The sequence below is a fragment of the Micromys minutus genome, assembly GCF_963924665.1.
Source record: "Micromys minutus genome assembly, chromosome: 2".
Classification (NCBI taxonomy): domain Eukaryota; kingdom Metazoa; phylum Chordata; class Mammalia; order Rodentia; family Muridae; genus Micromys; species Micromys minutus.
In genome coordinates, this window is record NC_137971.1 from 40,409,551 (window position 1) to 40,437,353 (window position 27,803).

Consider the following 27,803-nt stretch of genomic DNA (forward strand, 5'->3'; position numbering starts at 1 on the left):
AGGGTCCAGCACCCAGAACTCAGCCTGGAAGATGCATCAGAAAATAAAAGATATTGAAGGAAAAAAAAAAAAAAAACCATGATCCCAAAGCCACAAAACTTCAGTTACTGGCTGTTCCTTCCCAATTGACCTTCCCAGATTTCAGTGTCTTTGAGGCGATTTGCATGGTTAGATATAACCATTTCATTCCTAAAGGCCATAGCATTATCAATATCACCAGGGAGCCTCATTCAAAATATATTACCCTCACCATTCTGCAAGTTGTTTCTTCTTTTCTTACTAAATACATCAAATCATTAATTCTTTGCGTCTCCTTCAAAAAAAGGAGTATGTCACAGCTCTCATATATACTGAAAGATAAAATAAAGTTTAGGTCCACCACTTTGTGCTGCTTTACACAACACTGATAACAAAAGCTAAGGGCTGAGAGGACTCAGCTATAAAGCACTTGCTGTACAAGCATGCATTCCTCCCTTCAGATCCCCCGCACTTACATAAAAGCTGAGCATAGCTGTGGCACACATTCTCAGCTAAGAGGAACAAACCCTTGCTGATGTAAGAGCTCACTGGCCAGCCAGTTTATCCATCAGGTGAGTTCCAGGTTCTGTGAGAAACCCTGGTTCAAACCATAAGGTGAAGAGCAAGAAAGGACATCGAATGCTGACTTTGGGCTTTCAGATACAAATACATTTGCATAGACACCCGCATGCGAATCTGCCACACACATACATGCATATACATGCACATACACATACGCATGTATGTATGCACATGTATACACTTACACACAATAAAACATAAAGAAGTACAGTCTTATTGTTGCTTCAACTTAGAATGTCCAGACTACAAAATGGCCAGGCTGAGTTGGAAGACTCAGATTAATGGGAATGGAAAGCTTCAAGATTATGTGCAGTAAAATGCACCACCCGCCCCCCAGTATCAAGTACCTGACAGGCTCAACATCATTGCCTTCCTGAGGGATGCTTTTTAAGAGTCAGAGTATTTTCATGAGCCATTTTCTGGTTAACTCATTAGCCTGAATTAGTTTTCTGACCTCAACACCTGCTGTAACCAGCAGGGGCTTGAATGGGGCAGAACTAAAGAGGCATATATTTCAATAAAGAGGAAAAACTAAGACAAAGATTTTGTGCAGCGTTGGACAGGAGACTCTGGGCAAGGAAGGGCAAGAGGGGCTTATTAAAATGAACAAAATAAAGACCAAGTAAACTTATAATCTCTCAGGTCATGCTAGATCCTTTACATTTGTTTCCCAATGACTATCACACTGAAAAATAAACAAATAAATAGATCTCCAAAATCCAAGCAAAAGTGCCAAATACCAGTCCAGCCCCCTCCCCAGTTCCCTTCTACTATCTTCCTGCCATAGCTGGTGAGGTTCAAGCAGCCACACCCTTCTGAAATGCTCAGCTTGAAGCAATGATACTTGCTACTGGGTCTGCACATTGTAGTTTCAGGGAAGGCCATGCAGTTGCCCTAAGCAAGACCCTTAGAAACAATGAGCAATGCTGTGGTCTAAGCATCCTCACCGGGGTCTGAAAAATCTGTCCTGAGAGGTGCTGTAGGAAACACACAGTATAAACTGTAATGCTATAGTCCAGGAAAGGGATTTTTAATTTTTTATGAGGGAAAAGAAAAGTAACTGCTACTTTAAGTGATTCAGATTTATCTTCACTTCTAATAAGCATCAGATGACTGATTCTGCCAGAATAGAAACAGCCACAAGATTTCTAAACTAAGAACACTTTCTCCCTCATAATAAAACATGTATATACATTGTAGGTAACTTCTTTCTCTTTAAAAATGCTGTTAAAAGTGTTTGTAGTTCTTCAAGATTACATGTAGAGCCAAGGTTATGAATATGTATAAATATGCAGATGCCCTATTGAATGTTTCTTATCTCATTTGTATTTCTGAAGATGTATAAGATAACCTTTGTGTCTTTCAAAAACATCTTCCTACACCTCAGGGAGCAAATTACCTCTATTTTCATTTCCTTTAGAGTTAGATCATTTTATAATTAAGAATGTATTGAAGCAGATTCTCCTACGTGTAAGCTACTCCCTGGGGTGTAATTTATGCAAAGAGAGCCTCTGACTTAATATCATATGAGCCAAAATCTATTCAATGGCTACCTGGGATTATTTTAGTCAGTTTATAGTCCCTACAAAACACCCACTGTTTGAAATCTTATTGCTAAACTGAAATCCATAGTACAAATAAGTTATAGTGTGATTTGTTGAATTATTTTTAAAAATACCTTTAATAAAGATACAATAATGTATCAAATTTTTGACATATGCTTTCTTCCAAGATCATTAGACAAAAAACAGTTAACAGGGACACTGGTAGCAATTGTGACGATGTGATGATGATGTTCTTTAGGATATAGCCATTTTAGCCTCGTGGTTCTGTGAAGTCAGTTGATGAATATTGTATTTATAAGCCAGAAAATGTAAGTTCAGAGGCTCTCTCTTAGCTGTGTCCTTAAGCATTAACAGATTAAGGAGTGCAGCCTGGGGGGGACAAATGGGAACAACTTCAAACCTCCTCTTTCCCCACCACAAAATCCTGAAAGCTCTTCAGTCAGATTTACACCCCAAGTTCCCTCCCTTGAATTCTTTGTGTTCCAAAAAAATATTTAAGTGTATGTATCTTGTCTCGTTTTGAAAAAGTGAATGTGTTACCCTAAATCCAAGTATTGCATTCATCTTGTAAAGTAATAACAAAAGATGGCAACGCTTCACACTTCCTTGTTTTGTGTATCTACAAGAGGAAAACTATAGAAGTGTATGCAACTGTCAGCTTTATGGATGAAGCATTTGAAGGATATTTTGCATAATTATTTTAAATTGGGGAAGGAAATAGCAGATCTTCTTAGTGGAAATAATTTTAACAACTCTTTAGAGTACTATCAAACACAGGAATTCCTGCGTTCTAAATAACTTCCCACGAGGACAAAACCGTTCTTCCAAGACATTCTACATTCAGGTGCCTGCAAGACGCCCCAGTGAAAGTACATGTTTCCCAGTTCCACACCACATCATACTCCACAAATATCTTTATTTCTGTTCCAAGGCCAAGGCCCAGACTTTGCTCTCATGCCTGCGAGAAAAGCACTCTCTCACACAGCCCCACAACATCCTTGCTCCCTATGTCACCTGTCTTGGCCAGCACATCACTTTGTCTCTCTTTCAAGGTGAGGCAGATAGAACTCTTCCAATCCTTCATCAGTTCCAGTCTCTTTCAGCATTTACTCTCACATCTGCCTTGGGAGCATTTTTGTCCATGTCTCTGTGCTACCCTTTGTCTGGGAGCTGATACCTTCTTTCTGCCATTGCCTAACTCCTGTGTCAGGAGAAACTTCTCATTGATCTTCTGATTTTTTTTCTGGTTAGCCTACCAAGCAGTAAGGGTCTCCCTTCATGTCTCATGTGGTGTGGCGGGGGGGGGGGGGGGGGGGGGGGTGGTGGTGGTGGTATAGGGATTCCATTTGGGAGTTTTCTCACACTGTGCAAGCGCTCAAACTCGGAGCTACATCCCAGCCTTGTCTTAACAATTTATTTATCTATTTCCAAAATAGATCAAGTAAAAACTTCCCTAACTCTATTGGCTCAACAATCTTGAGTCACACTTTGGTGTGTCCGTGTGACCCAAATTTCCCATAAAGCCAATTATTCTACATGATTACCAGCCACAATCATAGACCTCTGGCCTATTTTCATTCAATGACCCTTGCCTTTTTCTTCAGCCAAACCAAATCCTATACATTCTATAAAATGGACTGTCTTCCAATTGGAACTTCAGTGTTTGTTAGAAGAGGTTGGAATAGTTCAGATCCAGGACTAAACACCTCATCTCATTCTAGCTTTAACCTCCTGGTTAGCCATTGTACTCCCACTTCTGTGTCAGAGATAACATCCTATGACTAATGGATAAACGTCTTTTGGAATCTATTAATTTACCAAACCACTAGCTTTCATTAATCCAAAAGCTCAGAATGTCATCAGACAGTATCTGAGACCTACAGCAAAGCTTCCCCCATATTGTTGTGACCACCTCTATGATGTTTCCATCAGTGTATTTCAAACTTGCCCTGGTTTATGACTTTCTTTGTTCTGTAAAGCTATAAGACTTTATGAACCTCTTTTCACACTTCAACATGGAATTTGGGATAACTTAAATCTATGACATGGGCCATGGTCACTCAGATATGCCCCAGAATAAGCTATTTCTCACACTCTTTTAAAAAATGAATCCTCTTCATCTCCAGTTAAAATTAAATGCATACCAGCTTCTTATATAATTTATTTTTCTGATTTATTTATTATTAAGTTTTTTATTAGTGATACTATAAAAGTCACTACAATATCTTCTCCTGAGCCATCATAATCTTTCAGTATCTTTCCAGATATTTAAAGCTTGCTCACATAATGTTTGGTTGATTTATTAATGGTATTTTTCAGGGTAAACAGTCTATCCAGCCACACATGTAAGATCACCAAATACCAAACACTCCAGACTTGTTTTATTTAGTTATTTTAATGATGATTGAGATAAGACCATGGGGAAAAACACTTCATGACTTCCTATTTCAAAAGAAAACTAAGAAATATAAAGGCGTGAGTTCACATGATTTTCTTCTGCTGTGCTATTTTAGGAAAAACAAGGTTTAAAAGGAGAAAACAGTGAAAGGAAGAGAAAGTATCTAGTTTCTAAATATGTACATGCAGGGGCAAGTGCTTGTGTGTGTGTGTGTGTGTGAGAGAGAGAGAGAGAGAGAGATAGAGAGAGAGAGACAGAGAGAGAGAGACAGAGAGACAGAGAGACAGAGAAGGTAGGAGAGGGAGAGATAGAAGAAGGGAGGGAAGAGAGAATTTCGGTGTGAAAAAGCAAAGCTGAATGAGAACCAGTCGTTAGAACAATGGTTCTCAACCTGTGGGTTGCTACCCTTTTGTGGATTAATGGCCCTTTCTGCAAGGGAGCCTACCCTAAGGCCATCTGAAAACTCAGCTATTCACATTATAATTCATAGCAGTAGCAGAATTATAGCTGTGGAGTTCTGATGAAAATAATTTATGGTTGGAGATTACCATAGCATGGGGAATGTATTAAAGGGTTACATACACCATTTGGAAGGTTGAGAACCAGTGCTTTAGAAGAAGCCTAGGAAGGCCATTCAAATAGTACTGATGACCCCAGGCCATCACTAGCACCCAGCATCCTCTAGGTGTTTGAATCTAACACAAGATTCTTTACCAAGAACAGGTAAGCATGAAAGTAGTAACATTTTTAAGGCCAATTATAGACATTCAAAATAGCTTTTTGTTTTTCCTCTTTCAGCACAAATTGAAGTGATACCATGCAAAATTTGTGGCGATAAATCCTCTGGGATTCACTACGGAGTCATCACGTGTGAAGGCTGCAAGGTAAGAAGTTGCACGTTGAGATGGTGCGGGGAAGCCTTAGAGCAGACCAGCTGAGGATAGTTGATCCTGCCGGAAGTTAGGGCTCGGTACGTAGATGGGCTGACTCTTTCTCTTCTTTTGCCTTTTACCTGTTTTTGTCTAACTGGTCTGCAGTTCTTAAAACATGGATGGTTATTTAAAGACTTGAACTACTCATATTTATGAAGATAGAAATACCAATTCTTCCTGTTTTAGCAACACGGACTCCGTTCCACTTGCACTTGCTAAGACTGAAGATTAAAATAAAGACTAGAAGCTGATAGATACCTGTTATTTGCTAAGAACACCGGGGTGAAAACTGTAATGTATGTATAACACTCCTTTATTCTCACATTTCAACAAATTAAAGTTTTAAAACCGAAAGTCTTACAGGTTAAGAACACTAGTTGCTCTTACAGATGAACCAAGCTCACTACTGAGCATCCACATCTGGTTCAGAGTCATCTGTAAAGGCAGTCTGGGCGTATCTGATGCCCCCTTCTGACTTTTTTGGGCACTGAACACATGGTACACAGAACATACGTGTAGACAAAACACCCATACATGTAAAGTATAAAAATAATAATAAACAGTCTTTAAACCCTGGAAGCATTAGCTATACTGGAAGTTGCATTAATAAAAACTTAAAACCATGAAAGCATTTGGATATATTAGAAATTGCATCTAGATCCGTCAAAGGTCATCTTCAATCAAATTTTAATTTCCCAACGAGTTTCTGAAGGATAAACAAGAGCTAATGTGACATATGTCACTGGTTTAAATAGAAAAACTGACCAAGAGCACAAGATTCTTTCACGGTCTGTCTCTGTGTCCCCTCGGAGAGATTCTACCAACCCAATGACAAACTCATTCCTGTGGGAAAGACGGTTGGGGAACAGAGGGCAAAGGAATAGCAGTTGCCACAGACCTAACAAGGGGTAAGCAAACTTTGAAAATTAAAAGTAAAGTTTTCAAGTAATATTCTAGAGAACAAACAGTGGACATAGCAAGGTGCACTCAAAACGTGTGAGTTTTAAAGAGACAGGCATCACCAGAACAAAAGTAAACAACTGCCATCCTCTAGTGGCATGGATGATGCCGGCAAAGCCGTTGGTGATATGCAGGCAAGATGGATTCTTTTTGCATTCAGTAAACTGAAGGAGGTAGTAGAGAACAGTCATAAACTCTAGGATTTAATCATAATCTTTAGAGACTTTTAAAATGTAAAACATATAAAACAGTGTAGCTACCAAAACAGCACTACTCTTGGAAAATGGGCAATGCCTTCACAAGTCTTAAAAGAAAAATAGTATGTGGGGCTGAAAAGGTGGATGGTCAAAGAAAAAGAAAAAAAAAAATGAAAGGAGCTTGAGAAAGGAGCAACCAGCATAGTGGGATGGTCTGGAATGAGATGGTCAGTGGTTTCCTTAGGCAAAGCTTAGGAAATGGCTCTTTATTCTATTCCTTTTACACAGTTAGAACAAAGATATAGGTATTAGAATAGGAAACAATAGAGCAAAGTAAGAAGTCAGCTGTTTCACTGAGACTTTGCATACATCAGTCATTTTCTCTGGGCAGGCCTACAAATAGTGTTTGTCATAAGCGGTAGTTAGTTTGTAATGAGGACTCTTTCAATGAAGGCATTTCTACAGGCTTGTTCTGCAGGTTTAAGAATCTCAGCCTAGTTTACATCATGTCCACTGAAGTCATCTGTTTATCAATTCTGCATGCTCATTAATTCATGATACGACACATCTGGAAAATATGGAACCTCAAAAATGTGGAGAGATATTCATTTTCAGATATAGTTTAAAAAGCACGAGTTCTTAAATATTGAATGAACATAACCCAACATGCCAACAGCAGGAACAAGTAGCCCTGTCATCTTCTCAATCCAACACCAAAGAAATTATGTTGTCACTGGGAAGCATATTCTGAGGTTTTCACCAAACTGGCTATAGTACGTTAACCTACTTCGAGGGAAGGCCCGCATGTAAATATGCCACAATTTTCTACAGTAGGAATCCCATTCAGAATCAAATGTCAACGTCAGCATATTCGGTTACAAAACCTCTCAAGTTTTGTAACAATGCTCTGCAGTCAACATATGCAACCATTACAAACATCAGTTCAGCCCACCAAGATTTTCAGCTCCTATCCATTCAGTAAAATGTGAAACAGAATCTTTTCACGCCAAAAATCTCATTTGCAATAATGAGCAAGAGATAAGCAAGAAATGACTCATAATTAATGTCAAATTGGCTGTAAATGGGGACTTGTAACTGTGACTTCAGAACATCTTCCCTGCCAACTTTTTCACTAAGTGGTACTCCAATACCCAAAGCAGGGGGTGGGGAGCAATTCTTCCTTAAGATGTACATTTCAAGGCATCTCTAATCCGCTCCAAGACACTGCAATCATGCTTCATGACAGCTTTCCTCATATAGGAAACAGGAATTTCAGTCCCCTGGGGACTTAGATGTATTCCTGTTTCCAGAATCAAATCGAACTGAATTCATGGAGCTCTACTGTATCATGGCTAGTATAGTGAACAAACACCACACATGAAGATGTGGAGGTAAGAGTAGTCCTTCTTGAATGAACCTGGGTTGAAACCACAAAACCAACTGTGAGTCTCTCTCCAAAGGGTTCTTAGCCACACAGCCATTCTAAGGGTCCTTCTTCATAATGCACAGCTAAGCCTCACTGAAATCCAAGGCAAACAAAACAGATAATACCAATCCTATCTTTCATTAAAGTGTTAATAAGAACTTTCATATTGGTATTGATTTTAATGCTCTATTGAAACATCCTTTTTCTAATAGCCTTTATTTATAATAATAGCCATGAATTTTATATCCAAGTTTCTCTCATGTGTTTTATTTAATCCAGTCCTGTTCCATTCTCCTGAGAAAACACGGGTGTTTAAAAGAAGTTAGAGGTTCAATTTCAGTACTAGCTGAAGGCAAGGGCTATCTTTCACTGTGGATTTTTCTGGTTTTGTTTGTTTGTTTGTTTGTTTGTTTTTGTTTATTTGTTTGCTTGTTTGTTATTCTGTTTCTTCTTAATACTCCTAAATCACTTGGCAGATGGCCCTTTTCACTTTCACTGTTTCGATATAGGCATTTCATGAGCAAACATGATAAAGCAAACATTACCTAAGGGAATGATCAAAAAATGGTAACTTTGATGTCTCTAGGGGAATTCTTATTGTCCTTACTATGTTTTCTTCATAAGGAAACTAAGGGAGATTGGTACTTAAAGAACTAACAAAACAATAAACCCAGCTGCAGATTTCAAAGGGCAGTTTTACTCCTTCTACCCCTAAAGAATCCAAACCTACTTGAAATGAAACCTCTTATATTCTATAACCTGAGAGCAGGCATTTGTTTACTGCCGATACCGCATTGATGAAGTTGTGGTATTAGTATTTCTTTGACTTATAATGTTACTTTTGATAAAATACAACATGGGTTTTAAGATCAACTTTCTGCCCAGTGTGATGACACGTAATCCTAGCACCTGGGAGGAAGAGTCTAGCAGATCTCTGTGAGTTCACGGCCAACCTAGTAGATAAAGACAGCTCCAGGGTAACAGGAGACCAGGGATACCAGAGTTGTCTAGTGAGACTCAGCCTCAGTAAATAAATAAATAAATAAATAAGTAAATAAGTAAGTAAATAAATAAATAAATAAATAAATAAATAAATAAATCCAGATAATTGGATACATATTTTTTAATATTTAAAAAATATATTTTAGAATGTGATGAGGGATAAAGATGGTACTGAGCCCACCCTCTTTGTTGCTGTGCTGTGCCTCCTACCAATACCCACAGCACTTAGTTCAAACCCAAGCCCACACAGCCATTGGCATACTTATTTAGCAGTGACATGCTTCTTTTGACATTTTTTCCCTGTTCTTTCCTAAGAAATTCCTTTAGTAAATATTGAATGACGAGTGGGTGGACAATTGAAGGAAAGACCCTGCCAACTGTCTATCAATAAGCACATATATTCTACTCAGAGCCATCTAGAAGCTCGCCAAGAAACATTAGAAAACTTCTGAAAGATTGAAGTCGGCTGTACTTGGAATAGAAAGTACAGCAGTGTGCATGCTAATGCCTAATGCCGCCCTTCCTCTGAATCTCCTGCCTTCTCTTTTCTCCAGGGTTTCTTCAGGAGAAGCCAGCAGAACAATGCCTCTTACTCCTGCCCACGGCAGAGAAACTGTTTAATTGACAGAACCAACAGGAACCGTTGCCAACACTGCCGCCTGCAGAAGTGTCTTGCCCTAGGAATGTCGAGAGATGGTAAGTCTCCGCCTTCCTATTCCTTAAGAGTTTTCAAATGGATGTTTTGCTAGAGGCTGTTCAAGACACTAAAGGGTTTTAACTGTGGGAATTGGGATATAAGGAAAAGAGAGAACCAGAGTGCTGGTTGTGAATTAAGAAGTAAAGCAGAAACATATCAGATGTATTATTGTCTGGGAAAGAAGACAGGAAGGGAAGGTGGGAGAGGCTTACAGACAGCCTACACTATCTAGGAGAAGCACAGACCAGGTAAGACATTAAATAGTAAGTGGCTACCTGGGCATCCTTTCTGGTAAAGAAGGGTTTCGTGAGATGTGAGGTCTTCAGTGCTAAAATCAGAAAGCTGTAAATGAACAGTAGCCATTCATCCACCAGAGCTATCTGACTGGCACACAAGTTACCAATATATGAAGATACTAGGAGCACAAGACACTTCCATGGGAAGTGAGGCAGCTCACTGGCTGTTCAGAAACACACAGCCAGGAACTTGCACTATTCTGAGCCATTATGAAGAGTACGAATGTATTCAGGGGTCCTGTGCTTTGGCCCAGATAATGGAGTAGGTGTTCCTCCTTCACACCCAACCAATTGCTTAGACTCATGATGGAAGATGAACAATTCAAGCACAGTAAGCAAAGAATCTTGCTTCTTTTTTTCACATTATTTTTGGTCATTAACACTCATTCTTTTGTTTGTTTATTTGTTTGTTGTTTTGTTTTTCAAGACAGGATTTCTTTGTGTAGCCCCAGCTGTCCTGGAACTCTCTCTGTAGACCAGACTGGCCTCAAACTCACAAAGTTCCTCCTGCCTCTGCCTCTGTCTCTGCCTCTGCCTCCTTGGTCCTAGGATATGAACATTGGCCATAGATTTATTGTAGCCCTAAAGTGCACTGTGAATGGCCATGTGTCCTGAACAAATCCCACATGACAGGGGATTTCTCTGTCCCAGTAAGTGACGATAGCATATGATACTGAACAAACCTAAAGTTTGTCTAACCGGGACTTAAGATGAGCAATGCAATATCTCCCACTGCTTTTTAATTAGCCTTACCATCCACTGACTCAAAAACTCCTGGCACAATGCTTTAAGTAGTAAAGGATAAGATGTCCTCACATTTCCCTCAATGGTACGGCAGTATGTTCACTTCGGTACATTCAATTTTTGTCTGCCACTTATGTCTGGCTCTGTCTTCACCACATCTGGTCACTGAAAAGATGTGGCTTCTGGTAGACATCTGTTTTACTACTCAAATAATGGACTTTGTATCCTCTCATGCATATATGAGCAGACATCCAACTCAGGGATTAAAGAAAAAAAATCAATGTATCTGAAATAATACATTGTGTGCTTGTGCTATAAAGTGGTAAAAGTGTATGTGAACAGGTCCCGTGTGTCTTGAATCTTCTCCTCTGTGATATGTGTTTTCTTTGTTTGTTGGTTTTGTTTGCTTGTTTGTTTATTGAAATAGAGTCCCAGTCTGTGGTCCAGCTGGCTTCAGACTCACTGTGTAGCCAAAGATGGTCTGATTGCCTCATCCCCCAAATGCTTGGAGAATAGGCATGTGTCTTCATACCTGGCTTATGCTTTTCTATTAACTGAACTCTTCACAAATTAATCCTCAGTAGAACTGTTTGTTGAGAAATGTTTGATATCAATAGGAAGATATTATACGCCCCCCCAAAATACAAGGCCTAATATTTACTATGCAAAAATCTAGAAGGTAAGAAATTAACTTATAATATTTAAGCATATAAAGTATGTTCTCATAGCAGACATAACCCTATGAAAACACTGGATGCCCTGTGCATAGACAAGCTTCACAGAAAAAAAATGTCCTCTAGCCAGAACTGGGTCATGTGACTTACATCACTAACTGACTTAAATTTCAATTAAAACTGAAAATTAGGCCTTTACTCATACTTCTTTCTCGAATGTGCTCCTTAGTCAGTCACACACTGCTTTGTACATACTGTAGCAGAAGCTCCTCTCTACATCCACAGTCTGCCTGAGGATTGAATGACAGGAGAGAGATGCTGAAATTAGGAGATTGGATTGGACTTCCAGTACAAAGATCAAATCCTTAAAGGTGCTGGCTTATCTCCAGTGCTGAAAGTCTTAAGCTAAGATTAGTTTAACCAGTAAACAGCAGGTGGAAACCTAAAGACTGGGAGACTGAGAGACAATAAGACACAGCAATTACGTAAATGACCCCAGAGTCTGGATGACTGCTGTGCAGCCAGAGTCTCCAAAACACCTGCTCAGTTCTCATGCAGCATCGGCAAGTACTGATCTTTCATGGAGACATGACTTTTAATGTCTAGTCACCCTGAAAACTTCTGATCTACTTCAAATACCACACTCTAAATAAAAGTGGAGTGATGTCTGACCCTCTAACAAAGGAGTGTCCTTTGCTTGTGTGGGATTAAGATGCATGTATTGCATATCGATGCTGTCAGCCCAAGTACTTGAAAATCACTTGCAACGTATACAGAATTGTATACTCCCGTTAAGAGGTGAGAGTCTGAGAAGCTGCCTCTACTCGAGTGGATGTCATTAGCAGAACAAATCAGGTTAGAGAGCAAACAGTTAAGACATGTGCCATGCTCACCCATGCAGAGTGATAAAATGCACAGAAATACTTGAAGATAGAACCGCACATGGCCTCTGTTAAAGTGGAGCCTTGTATCCATCAATGTGTCTGCAGAGAGTAACCAGGAAATATTTCTATGTCAGGAAGTTCAGTAGGTATGTTTTCTTGGAGTACTGTACATTTCCCTCTCCAGGTATATTGCCCACTTTATTGTGGGAGAAGACATAAAACTGAAACACCTTCAGAAATAAATGGAAAACTTGTCCTAGAGTAGTTGTGTAGTCATTGTCTATAAAGCCTGTGATTTAAGCCAAAATCTGAGACTTCCAAACTGTAATCACTTTAAGTTGCTTTATTCTAGATATTCCAATTGCTTAGTCACCTGACAAGTCAGCCTTATACAAAAGATGTACGTTTTTTTTTTTTTTTTTTTTTTTTTTTTTTTCTGTTGTATCTTCGGATGATTACAGCAGAGCCCTTGGCAACATTCTTTTCAACATCATTAGCTCTAATTATGAGGCCTATGGTTAACAGCACATGTCGGCGTTCTTTAGTAGCAGGTCAGTCTGTGACCCTGCATTTAGTCAATGGCCTTGCTCTGGTGACAGAAGAGGCCTGAATCTTCATACAGCCTATTGTTTGGCGATGTAGTGCAGGTATGCCCTTGCCATGGTGAAGTGCCCAGTCAAACAAGCCCTTTTAAAGTCTCTGCCTATAAAACACTTGTCAATAATCCACTGACCTAGACAGGTCATGTGACTGGAAGTCCGGGGTTGGGCAGCATGCCTGGGCAGAATGAAAAGAAATCGGGAATAGAAGTGGAGAGGGACATGAAAGGATGCAGGTAAAAGAAATTGGGGTCATTGATTCAATCCCTCTGCCTCAAAATACATAGAAATCTGAATTGAGAGTTGAACTGCAAGTTTAGTTTAAAGGCAGGCTGATCCCATGAAAAAAATCTCTGGGTTTTTAATTCCTATGACTCAAACCAGTCAATGCACACTATTCTACAAATTACTACATTTTAATCTCATGCAATAGATCCAGTTGTTGAGCTGGTAAAACCATGGCTGTCATAGGGACCATCTGAGCTGACACAGATGCAACAGAGCAAAGGCCACAAATATAGAAGAGGAGCATCATCGCTTGCTTGGGATGCAGGCCTCCTGAGTCAATGGTTAACCTTCTTTAGCTTTCGAATTAAAAAGAAATGGTCGTTCCCTCTAGACAACAAAAGGCAAACTATTTAGAATGACATAATATAAAAGTACAAAGAAAAGTTGACTCAAGCATTCAGTAGGATTCTGCCCTTGACCAAGTGGAAATACCACTATACCCCATGAACGAATTCTAGTAGGAGCAGTATCAACCTAACCAATCCAAGACTGAATAAAAACAACAACTGAGAGGGGAAAGGAGAGTTTGTTCGTAGTTAATTAGATTGTTTCTCTTCATTAAGAAAAAAAAAAACTCCACTAGATAATTACTGCTTCATCTTCCTACTTAGGGAGCATTGGAAAACCAGGCAGGGTGCAGGGATTTTCCTTTAGAAAGATTAAGGAGTATGAAGGAAGAGGGAGAGACTGAGAGTATTAAAGTCCAGCCAGTCATAGCCTCAATCTGGTGGGGAAGAAGAGAGGAAACATGTTACTATTTATAGGAGTATCTAAGTACTCCTGAGAACATCCTGTTATAGTCACACTTATCAGTGGGAAGTGTGGGCTCCATTTTGAACAGCCCATGCTCAGATAAGATTTGATAGATAGCACCGTTCCCAATGCCGAGGGGAGATGTATGCTGCAGAGTATGGACGGCAGCATCCTCGTCATACAGGCCTCCTCCGTGGGCCCTCTGAGCTGGAGAGCCTGGGAGCACTTCCTGTGTGGCAGTTTTTAGAAAGAACTCCAACCATAACGACTGAATCTCCATCTGTTTCTGCATTCATCTGCCTCCTCTCTACATTCTCTGAGGTCCCAACTTCAACAAAACACGGGAAACTGCCACCAAAGGGAAATCAGAAACTCGGATGAGCATGTCCAAAACTACCACAATACCCACCATTAGTAACATAATTTGAACCTGGCAGCCCAACACTCGAGATGCCCACATGCTAAAGGAAGAAGCTCATGCCAAAGAAGTCACCATCCAAAAGAAGTTTACTCTCCACCCATAAAGAAGCAGCCCTTGGGGGTTACTCCCCATGGAGCCCCTTCCTCACTTCCCCACAAAAAGCCTGAGATGGAGAAAATGAACCTATGGTTGGGCTGCAACAAGGGGGAAGCGAAGGAAAGTAGCTCCTACTTGCTCACTAGCCTTGAGTGCATGTGAATGCCATCGTCTGAATGTTTTTATCATTTGCACCAAAATCTAGATGACAACAACTGATCACAGTTTTATACTCCTAGCATCCTTGTTCTTTTAGCATGTGCTATTCCCAAAGGAACCAGGGATAGGGGAGAAGGAGACATCTTCCAATTCGTGACTGTAACAAATGATATGCATTTTTACATCTCTTCTTAGCTTACTGTCACCATTTAGATATTGTATGTCCCCTATAGGTCTATATATTAACATATATTAAGGATGTGATTCCCAGTTTGACACTGTCGAGAGGTTGTGGAATCTTTAGAGGGTGGGGCCTAGAGAGAGGCCTTAGGTCATTTGTGAACATGACTCTGAAGGAAATGCTGGGACCTATGCCCTTCCTCTTCCTCTCTTTCACCTGCTTGGGGTTGAAGTGCTCTGTCACACTTTCCCAACATAGTACCCTGCTGTGCCACCAGTCACAAAAGCCGTCAATACCATGAGCCAAAAATAAACCTTTTCTACTTTTAAGTTGATCCCATCAGTTACAATGGTAGAAAACTGGACAACACACAGGTTTCACCACCGTGACACAAACCAACACGCTCTCCAAACATAATCTTTCCCCTTTCATGTGAAATGTAAATGGGTGAACTTCTGCCTGGCAACCATAGGGATTTGTCTATATGGTACTGAAGAGAATGCCAACCACACTGCTGTCTTTTGTTCTTCTCTCCATCCCAGCTGTAAAGTTCGGGAGGATGTCCAAGAAGCAGCGGGACAGCCTGTACGCTGAGGTGCAGAAGCATCAGCAGAGGCTGCAGGAGCAGCGGCAGCAGCAGAGTGGGGAAGCGGAGGCCCTGGCCAGGGTGTACAGCAGCAGCATTAGCAATGGCCTCAGCAACCTGAACACCGAGACCAGCGGCTCATACGCCAACGGGCACGTCATTGACCTGCCCAAGTCCGAGGGTTATTACAACATAGATTCCGGTCAGCCGTCTCCCGATCAGTCAGGACTGGATATGACTGGAATCAAACAGATAAAGCAAGAACCTATCTATGACCTCACATCCGTACCCAACTTGTTTACCTATAGCTCTTTCAACAACGGGCAGTTAGCTCCCGGGATAACAATGTCTGAGATCGGTAAGTCCTAGTCTTCTCCAAGTTTTATTTCTGGAACTTCTCCATTGACGGTGCCTTAGTCCTCCTTAGGAAAGCGAACAGACCTAAGTTAAATGGCATGCATACCTAGCTTCTACTAAAAAGATAAAATTGGTTTAAAATATGCTCTCACAGTTATCATTATCCTCTTGCCCCATAAAAGTTATTATGAATGAAGGCAGACGGAAGGAATTAAAAAATGCTATCTATGAGGGATGAACAGATTCTCTTGGGTAAATGTAGGTTTGTATTGAAGGAAAAATGTTGATGGGAGCAAGAGAATGCCTTAGCGGTCCAAGGTTACGTTATTGAAAGGGAAGTGGACACAGTATAGAGTATGCAATGATTGGTTCTCAAAGATTGCTGGTACCAACGTAAACACAAGTACCCCAGCTTTCTTCTTCGAAAGGTGCAGCAGGCAGGCCAGAACATAGCTATAGATTTGGGGAATCTAAATTCAAGAATTAGACATGAGGAAGATTCTCTGTGGAGAATGCTCACACACAAGAATCTGAGTTTAATTCTCAGAATCCATGTTTTTAAAAGCATGGTACCCCACATATAAGTTCACTTGTAAGGAGGTAGACACAGGGAGACTGTTGCCAACCAGCCTAGACTACTTGAGTTCCAGAACAGAGAGAGAGCCTGTCTCAAAGTAAAAAAGTAGACAGGTCCTAAGAAACAACAGCAGAGTTTATCTCACATAAATTTGTATTTGTACAGGGAGCATACACATACATGCATGTACACACACAAATTCTATATGTGATTCTGAATCACAGCAACAAAGACTATTGTCTTTCTAATACAGAGTAACAAGTTAGTCACAGATGTTTTCTATTATGACGACTTTTGACTTCTTAGGGTATGGTGTCAGGGCGGCTCCATCTCAGGCTAGCCCTCTTCTGACATTGTAATTTTGTTTTGTCTTTTAAACTCAAGAGTCTAGGGGATGCTTACTGGGCTGATCTAATGAACTGCCACAAAAAATAACAACAGTCTCTCAATGTAATTCCTTCCCGGACAGCAGACCTTCATGTCCGTCTCACTGTTGAAAAGCTAGAGCCAAACCAGGAGTGACTAACTCAAGGCTAAGGGGCAGGCAACCTGAGTTCCAATCCGGGATCTAGAATTTTCAGTGTTAAGTAGGGTGACTTCTTTGACCCCAGATCTCTAATCTTTGAAAGTGATAAAGCACAGTTTCAGGTCACAGGGAAAGCATAAAAAAGACAACACCAGACTAGTACCCACTAAGTCTCTGCTATTGTTATTTTTATAAGCCCCTTGCTTAGTTACTGTCAAATAAATGCCAGGAGCCCACAAGTGTTTTCATTTTACTTGTGGTGAACACATTATGAAACCTTGGCTGTTCTGGGTACTTATAACATACATTTGAGGAGAAAGTAATGTCACACAATGATAAGCCTGAGATATTATGTCTCTGTTGCAGTGGTTTTTCATGTGGCAGAAAATTAAGCTGTTGATGTCCCAACCAAGAGACTCCAACAGCTGGACTTGGATTAGTCCACTATATTGCTGTCTTTACCCATGTCCTTATTATATTGAAGATACTTTGTAAGCATTTCATTTTCACAAAAGTCTTAGAAGAAAAAAAAATCCTATTTTACTGCAAAAACAGAACGCCAAAGGCAATTCATTGTTTGTCAAGAAACACATGGTGACTTCATGAGAGAACTCAGGGTCTACTTCAGGAAGTCTGATCCCAAGGTTTTGTGGCTCACCAATTTACCTGCTTACTTATTCATTCACAACTCCTTTGTATGCAGGGGACTCTAATCTTTCAAAAAGGGTGTATCAAAACATAATAACGTACTATCTAATATCCAAGGCCTTGAGTGCAGTCTTGGCTTGGACCACATTTAAATCTCAGTGAAATGAAAGCTTGAAATTACCAAGCAATCGTCCTCATACACAAAAAAGAAGCTCTCACGGTTTATTTATGACTTATCATCAATAGAAATTATGATAAGTCAAAACACAGCCAACCCATTGCTTCTGAATTCCTATGAACCATCCTTTTCCCTTTATGGCCCTCAGCCTATCTTCCTATGAGCTGGGAGAAAGAAACTGGATAAGCTCATGTTTTATCATGGCTTCCTGCAGAGGCACAGACACCCAAAAAGGACTTTTTATTATTATTTCAAGACATCAGTAGTCTTTACAGATCTCTCCATGTGCTCTAAATTTTCATCAGACTTAAGGGTGAAATTAGAATTGTCCTGTGAGTACTCTCTAATGTAACAGACTCTTAAACCTACACAGTGGCTCTGTTCAGATTTTGCTAAAACAGCAATGCCACCTAGTGGACACAAACCCATTCCATCTGTATAGGTCTAAGTGTACGTACTTACTAGACCACAGTAGGGTGGTGGATGTCTTGTCTTAATGAAGTATCTAAAACCTGCCGTACGTGTTACTAAAACACTAAGTCCATAACAGCATCATTATGGGAGAAGGTGGCAGAGAGTCTCTGCTTCACAGTCAAGCTGCAACCTTTTCTCTTGGGCAAGTTACCTGATGTCTCAGCTCTCAACCTGAAACAGTAATAGCCATTGTGTAAATGTTTACATACTATGTAAGGGGAAAACTGAGTTGATACTTATAGCATCTCAGTATCCATTACCTGCCATGCCTAAAAAGTCATTATAACAATATGATTGCCGTTGTCATTATTACATAATAAGATCTCCAGCTATTACAGACAGTATAATCACCTTTTATTACGTTCCTGTTGTACTAAATGATACTCTACCTTTCCATTTTTATGGCAGTCTTTTATTTTACAGAAAAACAAAACATTGAGGCTTAGAGGTCACAGTCTTGGTAAAACCAAAGAACACATTTGATTGCAGGTTTAAGTAATCAAAAGCCATTCTTTTAGACATGATAGTGTATTTTTCCTGTCAAGCACTGATAGCCACCGAGAAGCTAATTGTCATTGCTACAGAAAAGCATGTTTGGCCCTTGGTGCCTGACATCATTCTAGGTGACACTAAATAAAGTTCACAGAGTTATCTGTGGACATTTTGTCTTGATTTGATCATTAGGTATCTGAACCACTTGTTTTGTGGCATACTGTCTTTAAAAAAAAATCCTGTACAGATAAAAAAGAAAATCTGGGCTTAGTGACATTTTAAAAAATGAATTCAAGACTCTGGCTCGATAAGAAATTTGTGAGCACCACATTTGGCTACTGATTTTAATTTTTCCCTCTGGTCTCTGAGAGGGTAAAGGATACACGGAGATCAGTCCTTATGAGTAGATCTTTCTTTTAAAGCAAGATTTGGATTAGCCTGTGTTCAACAAGTCCTCGAAGCTTTGAAATGTTTAATAAAAATCCATCTGTGAACTGCAACCTAACAGTCTAGAAAACTGTGTACAAATCACCAAGTCAATTAAGTGTTTCCCAAGTCAGGAATAGGCCCAAACCACTCCATCCTTCCCCAGGGGACCAAGAGAACCCACTTCCTGGGATAAAGATAATGATGCTAATAGTTTCTGCTTAGAGGAAAATGTCAAATCTTTCACATGTGTCTGTCAGGAAGAGGCTCACCTCCTGCTTCAGATCAATGGTGAGGAAGCCTCTCAATGAGTTGAAGGGTGAGAAATGGAAGTTTGTTCCCTAAGACACAGAGTCAGTTAACCAATCAAGCTTAACTCCAACTTAAGCAATTTGTCTTGCTATTATAGACGTCTATGCATGCTTTGGAAAATTTCTTTTTGCAATATTCCAGGCACTAGAAATCAGAAAATTATGGTATCTACCCTTTCCATCTAAGTTACAGTTGTCAAAAGAAATAATTACAATTTAGAGTAGAATAAACTGGCTTTCAGCAATGATACACCCACCTAGCATGCATAAGACCCTTAGAAGGATCCCCAGCATGTTAAATTAAGTAAATTAATTTTTAAAACTGTCATAGAACCTAAGTCTTAGGTGACCCTAGATATGAAGGTATGAGATCCGGCCTGTATCAGTCACTCAGACCTCCCCTTACCAGGAAACATTTTTATTCCCAGAATCTTGAGGCTGGAAAGAAAAACACAGTTAAAAGAAAAAAAGAAACAACAAAGAATATTTCAGAATATATCCCTGGGCTTTTTTAAATCCCAAGAGAAAAAGAAGTCACGAAATAAGAAGAAACTGGAAGTCAACTGCAAATTAATATTTAGGCCTCAGTATTGACAGGGCTTGGCTGGAAATTCACTTCGAGCTAGCATGATGGATGTGTTATGTCTCTGGGAATAAAATTTTGCGTGGTTGGTGAGAGAGAAGGGAAGCCAGGCAAAGGATCCTCAGCAAGTGAGCAGAAAAGAAAATGGAACCATTGGCTTTTGCTTTCCACCAGAGCTCACTGATACTCTGGGATGCTGCAAGATTATAGGCTTAATAAAGCTCACTTAAGATGAAAGTTGTGTGACAAGGTATCTAGAAGGTCCCAGACAAGACAGTTCAAGGAGAGAGACAATATTTTTAAAGGAGAGAAAATTAATATATACACATGCACATATATATGAATATATGTGTATATTACATTCTTAAATTAGCTCCAATGCTAAGTGGGATTGTGTGTGTTCCATAACTGGGTCTTCCCTCCAGATTTAGACAGGGGAATGTGAACTCACTGGTATCACTGTTTCCTCATAGTGTTCACATGGATTTATTCTCATATTCCTTTTGTGTTCTATTCATGGAATCGGGAGTTTAAAGTAACAAACACAGAAATAACCTTCATTTTACATGTGTCTATTACATAACTGAGTATGCTATGAATAGTTAGAGAAGACTACACCAGGAGATTGGCATACAAGTGATCTAGTCTCAGTAATTTACGTCTTTACCCTGTTAGGGCTACAGGGTCATTCAAAGAATTTGCCTGGGTGCTTTATTTTGAAATTTTTTCTGTAAGTTTCAAATGTTTACTTTAAGAATTAAGTAGGCACTGTGGACTTAAAGTAGTTCTTTTTCATGCCATAGACTTTTCTAAGTAAGTATTTTATAACTGCTGTTATTTAACTTCCTGTGGGGGTGTGGTACAGAGAACACGAGCTGCAGCTCCTGAAGCATCTACGTCCGCTGGTAGCACCTGCACAAATACAAATAACAGTCAGTTTAGAGCAACAGTCTAGTAGGTCTTTAATGCAAATAGGAACTAAATCTACTGGAGAAAGCTTTAGAATGGTCGGCAGAAAGAAAAATACAGTTGGCAATCATTAAGCCTTTCTTAGCCTGAGGGAAGACATTTTGTAATTGTCCCATAACCCCCTCCCGGACACTCACTCCAGCCAGACTCTTCAGGCATTTAGGGAAAATTTGCAACCACAGGACAACCGAGTAGGCTTGTTCAAGTGTTCCACTTTATGTGGCTCTGTCTCGTCATCTGAAAAGGCCACTGTACGAAAAGACCTCAAAGGGTCGTGGTTTTTTTTTTGTTGTTGTTTGTTTGTTTGTTTGTTTGGGGGGGTTTTTTGTTTGTTTGTTTTACTTTCCAGAGAGCTTTGACAATGCACACAGACAACCCTAGTCCCAACCACTGCAACAGGAGAAGCACAGAAGTGTGCTGAGGAGGGATGTCTGAGCCACTGTACACTCCATACCACTGCTGAATAGAACGGCTGTGGCAATTGCCAGTGAGGCCCTCCTCAGAGACCAGGGTTTCAACTTGGTGGCATGACCATTACCAAAACACAGCCGAGCACCACTTGCTTCTCTTTATCTGCTTTTCCCCCAAAACATATAGCTAACTAAATAATAACAAAATGAAAGTCAAGGGCAAAAGGAGACATCTGAGGGACTACGTGGTGTGGCCATTCCCAACACTTCCATGCTTGCACACAATGGAAGTATCTGGTGAGCAGCTATGCAACTGTAATTCAAAGAAAACCTAGCTGTATTCACTGACCCTCTTCAGGAGGGTTGCTTCCAAGCCTCTCTTGAAGGAAAAGTATATATGATCATGAAGTAAAAGAAAGTCTGCTCTTGGCTACTGAGGAAAGCCACGCAGTTCCCTGGAAAGAGATACACTTAGCCCTTTGGATGCTTTAACATTACCCTGTTCTTCCCTCACTCCCGGATTATCTCCCAATATCTGCTTGGTTCAAACATTCTGTCTTCTATTCAAAGAAAGAATTCTCTGAGTGTGTGAACTGAGCTAATCAACCTGATTTGCCACGTACTTCTGATCTGACTGTGATTAGAATTGATTCTAACTGGTGTGTGGCCATGAATTATTTTAGATGGTGCTGAGAACAGGGGACTCTATAGCTGTTTTTCAATGATCAGTCAAATCTGCCTTTATAGATATTCTTTAATAAATCCTTCCCTGAAGACCATTAACATCATCTGGGGTGATGCCGAGGTTACTTGCTGTCACACCTAGGGGCCTGATTTCCCATAATCCGGAAAGTACACAAAGCACTTTGAGAGAAGGAAGACTCTAAGCAAATATTAAGACTTCCTTACACTACAATCAATGCAAACATGCATGTCTAGTTCAAGTACTTATGACCATACACATCTATTTGCAGAAATGTTTCTACGACTGTTAGCACAGCCCTCCTAACGTGCTAACCATCACTAGAGTAAGGAATTCTTCTAACACACCTTTTGAATTTTGAGTTGAAATTGTGAAAAAAAAATGATCTTCAGTGGAATTTCCTTAGAAATCCTATTTTAGGATTAATTCTTGACTCAGAATTCAAAACTTTCTAAGAAGTTTCTAAAATCTGCTGGCACGAGGGGAAGGGCCATTTGGAAGGAAATTGCATTTTATACACTCAGTTTCAAAAGACATTGTAGATAAGAAATGTTCCACAGTAAGGAAATGGAGTGATTTCTGGAAGGTCTTCTTTGGTTTATAGAAAAGAAGGCGAGGACCTACAAGGTGACATTTGATGTGGCATTTGCTGACAATACCACCCAGAACTGTGTTTCCAAGCATTATGCTGCAGTGAGCCACACTTTCACCTTACTCCAGGTCTTGACCTTGGCTCTGTTTTCAAGTATCCATTTTTTGAAAGAGCTAGTTAGGGTTAAAATACCATAGTGGCCACAGAAGCAAGAAATGCCTATTGATCATCAGATTGATGGAGATCATTACACTTTGAGACCACTAGCCTAGCACATAGCTATCTACCAAATAAAAGAGGTTTTATTTCTGTGATGGTTAACATACAAAGAAACCTGTAGAATTGGAAAATGTTTAGTTTTGTTTCCTTAATTTGGGGTATAAGCTTTCTTTTGACAACACGTTCTTAATACTAAGGAGGGGGAAAAAACCTACTGTTTAAACTTGAACCCTGTCTATGAGGCCTAGAAAGACCTATTATGAACATAAGAAACTGTTAGACTCCTTTATAAGCAGGCTGTTGAAACATTTTGGGTAGTTTTGTTCTGGACTCCTTAAGAAGCATTATTTTAAACCAGTTAATTAAATAAATTATTTAAACAATCAAGATACTTTACTAAGATTTACGTTAAGTATTTGAAAATATAAATGTGATCTCCAAAGGTTACCTCTAAATTATTTTTTTTCCAAAGGTCAGAAATGTATTGACTAAACTTCCAAAACTGCAGTGAGAAAGGGAGGGGGGTTTCTTCCATCTAAATTAACAATCAATCCATGTGTCAACAAAATTCAGATAATAAACATCAATCCTGGTGGTGGCCCTAAGCAATTTTTATAATTAGATTCCATCGTCTGTGATCCTCTAACCGTCCTCTGGGCAGAATAGGGAGGTGCAGTTCTTAAAGGGGACTAAGGAAGGATTCTGTTGGGCTTTGTACTCCATTGTCTCTGTCTGTCATGTCAGAATTCTGTGTGCCTTTAAAGCTAGGATATGTACTGTCTTTAGCTCAGTAGGATGTGTCTTGCATGAGTCAAACAGAACAAAATGTGCCAGGAAGCCTCTCAGTCTCTGTCTCCCAATGCCAAAGACAGTGTCACTGTGGCTAAATCCTTACGGACTTACCAGGACAGTAAGAGACTGACTTTCTCAAAAGCATTGCAGAAGTTGCAAGGGGCTTGTATTCAACTTCGAATCCAGCTGCCTCAGAGCTGGATACTGTAGAACCCTTAAACACACCCATCTCACCCCATTGTTCTTTGGAGGAGGTCTTTTACTTTGAAAGTTAATTTGGAAATGGAATGTTTTCATAATAGATTCTTTCTCAATGCTGCCAACCAGTTTCAAGAAAGAAAACTCCAATTTCCCCAAAATTACACATGCACTGTTGAAATCAAACAAAGGATGAATGATCCAAACCAGCTTTCAACCATCTAGCACTGAGGAAGCATCCTTTTAGGTAGTTAATTTGTTTTTGCTATGTTTTTTCTTTGTTTTGTTTTTTGAATCACACAGCTTAAATACAGATGCATATGTGCTCTTTAAATTCTCCAAAATTTCTCCCTTTCTCCCTTTCTGGCAAAATGCTGTTTTATGTGGCCTTGCTGAATATGAAGAAAACATTAAGAATTCTAATTATCTCTTCACTCACCCTTTGCCACATGTTCTCACTGCCTACATTAATCTGATTTATTCTGTTTTCACTCGTTCATATTTGTGTTTCGTCATACTTTTAGCACTCCATAACTAGACTACAAACTACAAACTATAAAATGATATAACTTCATATTTTGTTAACATATTATTTTTCTAAAAAATCCCATAAACATCTTTTGGTGCTTGTCTACACTGAGTAAAAAAAAAAAAAAAATCAGTGTTGCTACTCCCTGATATGAGTTGACAATAGAACTCCCATGAAAAGCAAACTCAAAGCTCTTGAGTTTGACTCACTGGGGAGACAAAGCAATGAAGGCTGGACAATGGACTGAGCCAATAAACAACACGTAGGTTATTGTTGCCAGCACTTCACTGACAAGAATACAAACCATAAATGCTAAAGCTGCTGCTTCATTAAAGGCCAATGGATCACCAATACATTAACCATTAGGCTTCAGGGTCACCGACAGTTGAATTCTATTCATGCTGCAGATCATGCATTCCAAGTAGAAATTCAAAATATCAGAGAGGCCTTAGCCGACATGGTCTCTTCTGACACCACCTTTGATAAGAAACCACTGCACTGTTAAACTGCAGAAAAGTATAAAGTTCCATTAAACCACAGAAAGGTATAAAGTGTGATTCACTGGCAAAAAGCAAAATGTGCGTTGGTTAAGTGCTTTGCCTTTCAGCCAGCTGGCCTAGTATGTCATAGTGTATTACAGTATAGATGCTGTCTCAGAGTATGGAGCCTGGCAAACCTTGATCCGATGAAACTAAACACAGGGGCTTATACCTGCTGTCAGAGAAGCCATGGAGATAGCCTGACACTAAATCAAAGGGAACCACCTAAGCACTCCACATTCACCCCAGGAATGTAAACAAAACAGAATTCTCAGCCTGTCTCTAGATCTTTAAGGCAAATGGCACTTTTAGAAAAAAACACTAATCATTTTGATGGAAAACATTTCCAAACTTTTATTTTTAAAAAAAATCTCTTATAAAAGTTCACGGAGAAAAAACCCATCCCTTCTCTTGAGGTGGGACAAGGAAGGGGATGGGAAGTTCAGATGCCAGCCCTCTAGAGCCAGGTAGTCTCCACTGGAGGTCTTCTCTACTTCATGAAATTAGACCTGGATGCTCTTGGTAATAACACTAACAGCAGTAGTTTTTAAAGATAAGCTCAACTCTTCAGATCCTAATGAACCCACCTGTGAGAATGTGGGATGTGGGATGCGGGACCCACGACTGAGACAGTGTAGACTTTGGAGAGCACCATTTGCTGAAATGTCTAGTGAGAGCTAAAATAAGCCACTTTGGTGGAGAGGGGAGAAAAAAAACCCCGCTGAGTGGTTGGAATCGGAGCTGCAGAAGGTCATTTGCTATTTTAGGAGCTGCAAGCTGGTCCCCGTTTTATAACATCACAGCTACAAACATGAAATTGTCACCTTGCCTGTCAGTTTTCCTCCCTGCTGAAGCAGAGGTGGCCTGCTTCGCATTGAACCTGGCAATGGGTGGCTTGTTTCTAAACTTTGTGACATGGGCGGGTTGGTATGCAAGAAAAGTTATTTTCCATGCATTTCTGCAGTCTTGCTTCAAAATATTTTTTATACATCCTTTTTCATGGAATCCAGTCTAACTGACCTTGAAAACTCTATCTAGCTGTGCAAACTCCCCGTGCATCCCAACCGTGCCATGCTGAAAGTGCCTTAAAGAGGGTCCCTTTTTCACTTTGACTCATTGAATACATCACAAAGAGAAGTACTCACAATGGACAAGAAGTGTTGAGGTCATAGAGAAAGGAAAAGAGACACACACAGAAAGGCAGAGAGACAAAGACATACATGAGAGAGATAAACTGAGAGACAGAGACAAGGACAGGGTCAGGAAGAGAGAGCTGTGGGAATGGAGGAAGGAGGCTACCTCCAGCCCCAAGCTTCCATAACTATTGTGAACACTAACGAGAATTACTATCAATTTTATTCCATCTTTCCCTTCAAATTTTTAATTACTCTTTTTTGACTTTTCTTACATCGTAAATAGAGCTAGCATTTCCCCTAAAACTCTTGGGGATGAAAGTGTGACCATTTAGTGATATTGTTTTATCTTTTTGCCAAAAATGACAGAGAATTTTCATGGATTTTTGTCCCCTGTGAATTACCCATTGTGGTATTTTTTTGTTTCACAAAGTTAAATTCATTTATGAACTTACAGGTTCTACTGACTAGTTTTAAAACACGGATTCAAATAAGCATCCCCTAGGAAAAGAATCCAGACTATAATCTAAATCTATGTGTAATTTCACTGAAAGGGGAAAAAGTATTTTCACTGACACAGAAGGTAGAGGGGATGTTCCATGAAGTTAATAAATGCAAACTAAGGAACATGGGCTTAACACTAACCTGTAATTACCCAGTAACCACCCAGTTTTCCTGGCCTGAGCCAGAATCAGCACTGTTCTTCTTTGTAATTGAGAGTAGAAGACAGGAATGAACACACTATCCTGTGTTTCTCATTCTTCAACATCATTTTACTAGCAATTAAAGCAGCTTCCAAACTCTCAGTGAGCTAAGCAACCTCTGCTTTACTAAGGCACGTGGACAGGATCTTTACAGAGTATTTGCAGCTGTCCTTAGAAGTCTCTTTCCCAGCACTGATGAATCACCTTCCTCCTGATCTCAGAAGGCACTGTCTCCATGTGCCCCACCTCGAGCCATGGCAGAGCTTGTCATATTCCTGTTGAACTCATTATTCCAGCACAGCTCATGCCAACATGAGCTTTCAACATGAACCATCTTCAGCCCAAGCTAGTTAAAGAAGCCAATAAAAGCCACCTGCTGAGAAGTAGCTGCAATCCAAGTCCGGGTACCAGATGAAGGGTGTGTGATTGCCCAGTAAGATTCCATTGCCTCTGTTCTTTCTCCTCTGCCTCCTTTGTCTGGACTTTCTCATGTGGCTGGTCCCCAGAGGGGATTGCATCTGCTATTACCTTCTCTCTTTTTTCAAGCAGGGACTCTTGAAGCTCCTCTGGCTCCCAGCAGTAACTTAGCATACTACACTCACTGTCTCTCTTTTGTCCTTTCTTTTTGAGTCCTTTTCACAACTGCAGACTCTTAGTCCAAGAAAACTATCTTGCTCTGATGTTCAAGCATCTTTCCAAAGGACAGAGTGAACCTTTCAGGCCACACTCTTTTAAGAAGGGAATGGCTTTGCCCTGTGCTTTACTGACCTGAGCCCTGAAAGGACAAGTTAGTTTCTGCACACAGTGCTACCATGCACTGCATTGGTACTCTCCATTGTCATGTATAAGCCTTATGTTCAAAAGGCATTTGACTTATTTCTCATCACAGGGATGTGGAAAATCATCTATTTATATAATGTTCACTTTTCTCAATTCTAAATGTGTAGGCTTTAAGGCTATCAAACAAAAAAATCAAACTTAGCTT

At 39.9% G+C, this 27,803-nt stretch overlaps 1 protein-coding gene across 1 annotated transcript in view; it reads left to right on the forward strand.

Annotated features, from left to right (window-relative positions):
* Window positions 1-27,803, forward strand: part of RORB (RAR related orphan receptor B) — a gene marked incomplete at both ends in the record, with an annotated part of 62,696 nt that overhangs the window by 8,184 nt on the left and 26,709 nt on the right. The window contains 3 exons of the mRNA XM_080911765.1: window positions 5,362-5,447; window positions 9,635-9,776; window positions 15,415-15,816. Coding sequence (XP_080767891.1) covers window positions 5,362-5,447; window positions 9,635-9,776; window positions 15,415-15,816 — 630 coding nt within the window. The remainder of the gene's footprint in view (window positions 1-5,361; window positions 5,448-9,634; window positions 9,777-15,414; window positions 15,817-27,803) is intronic.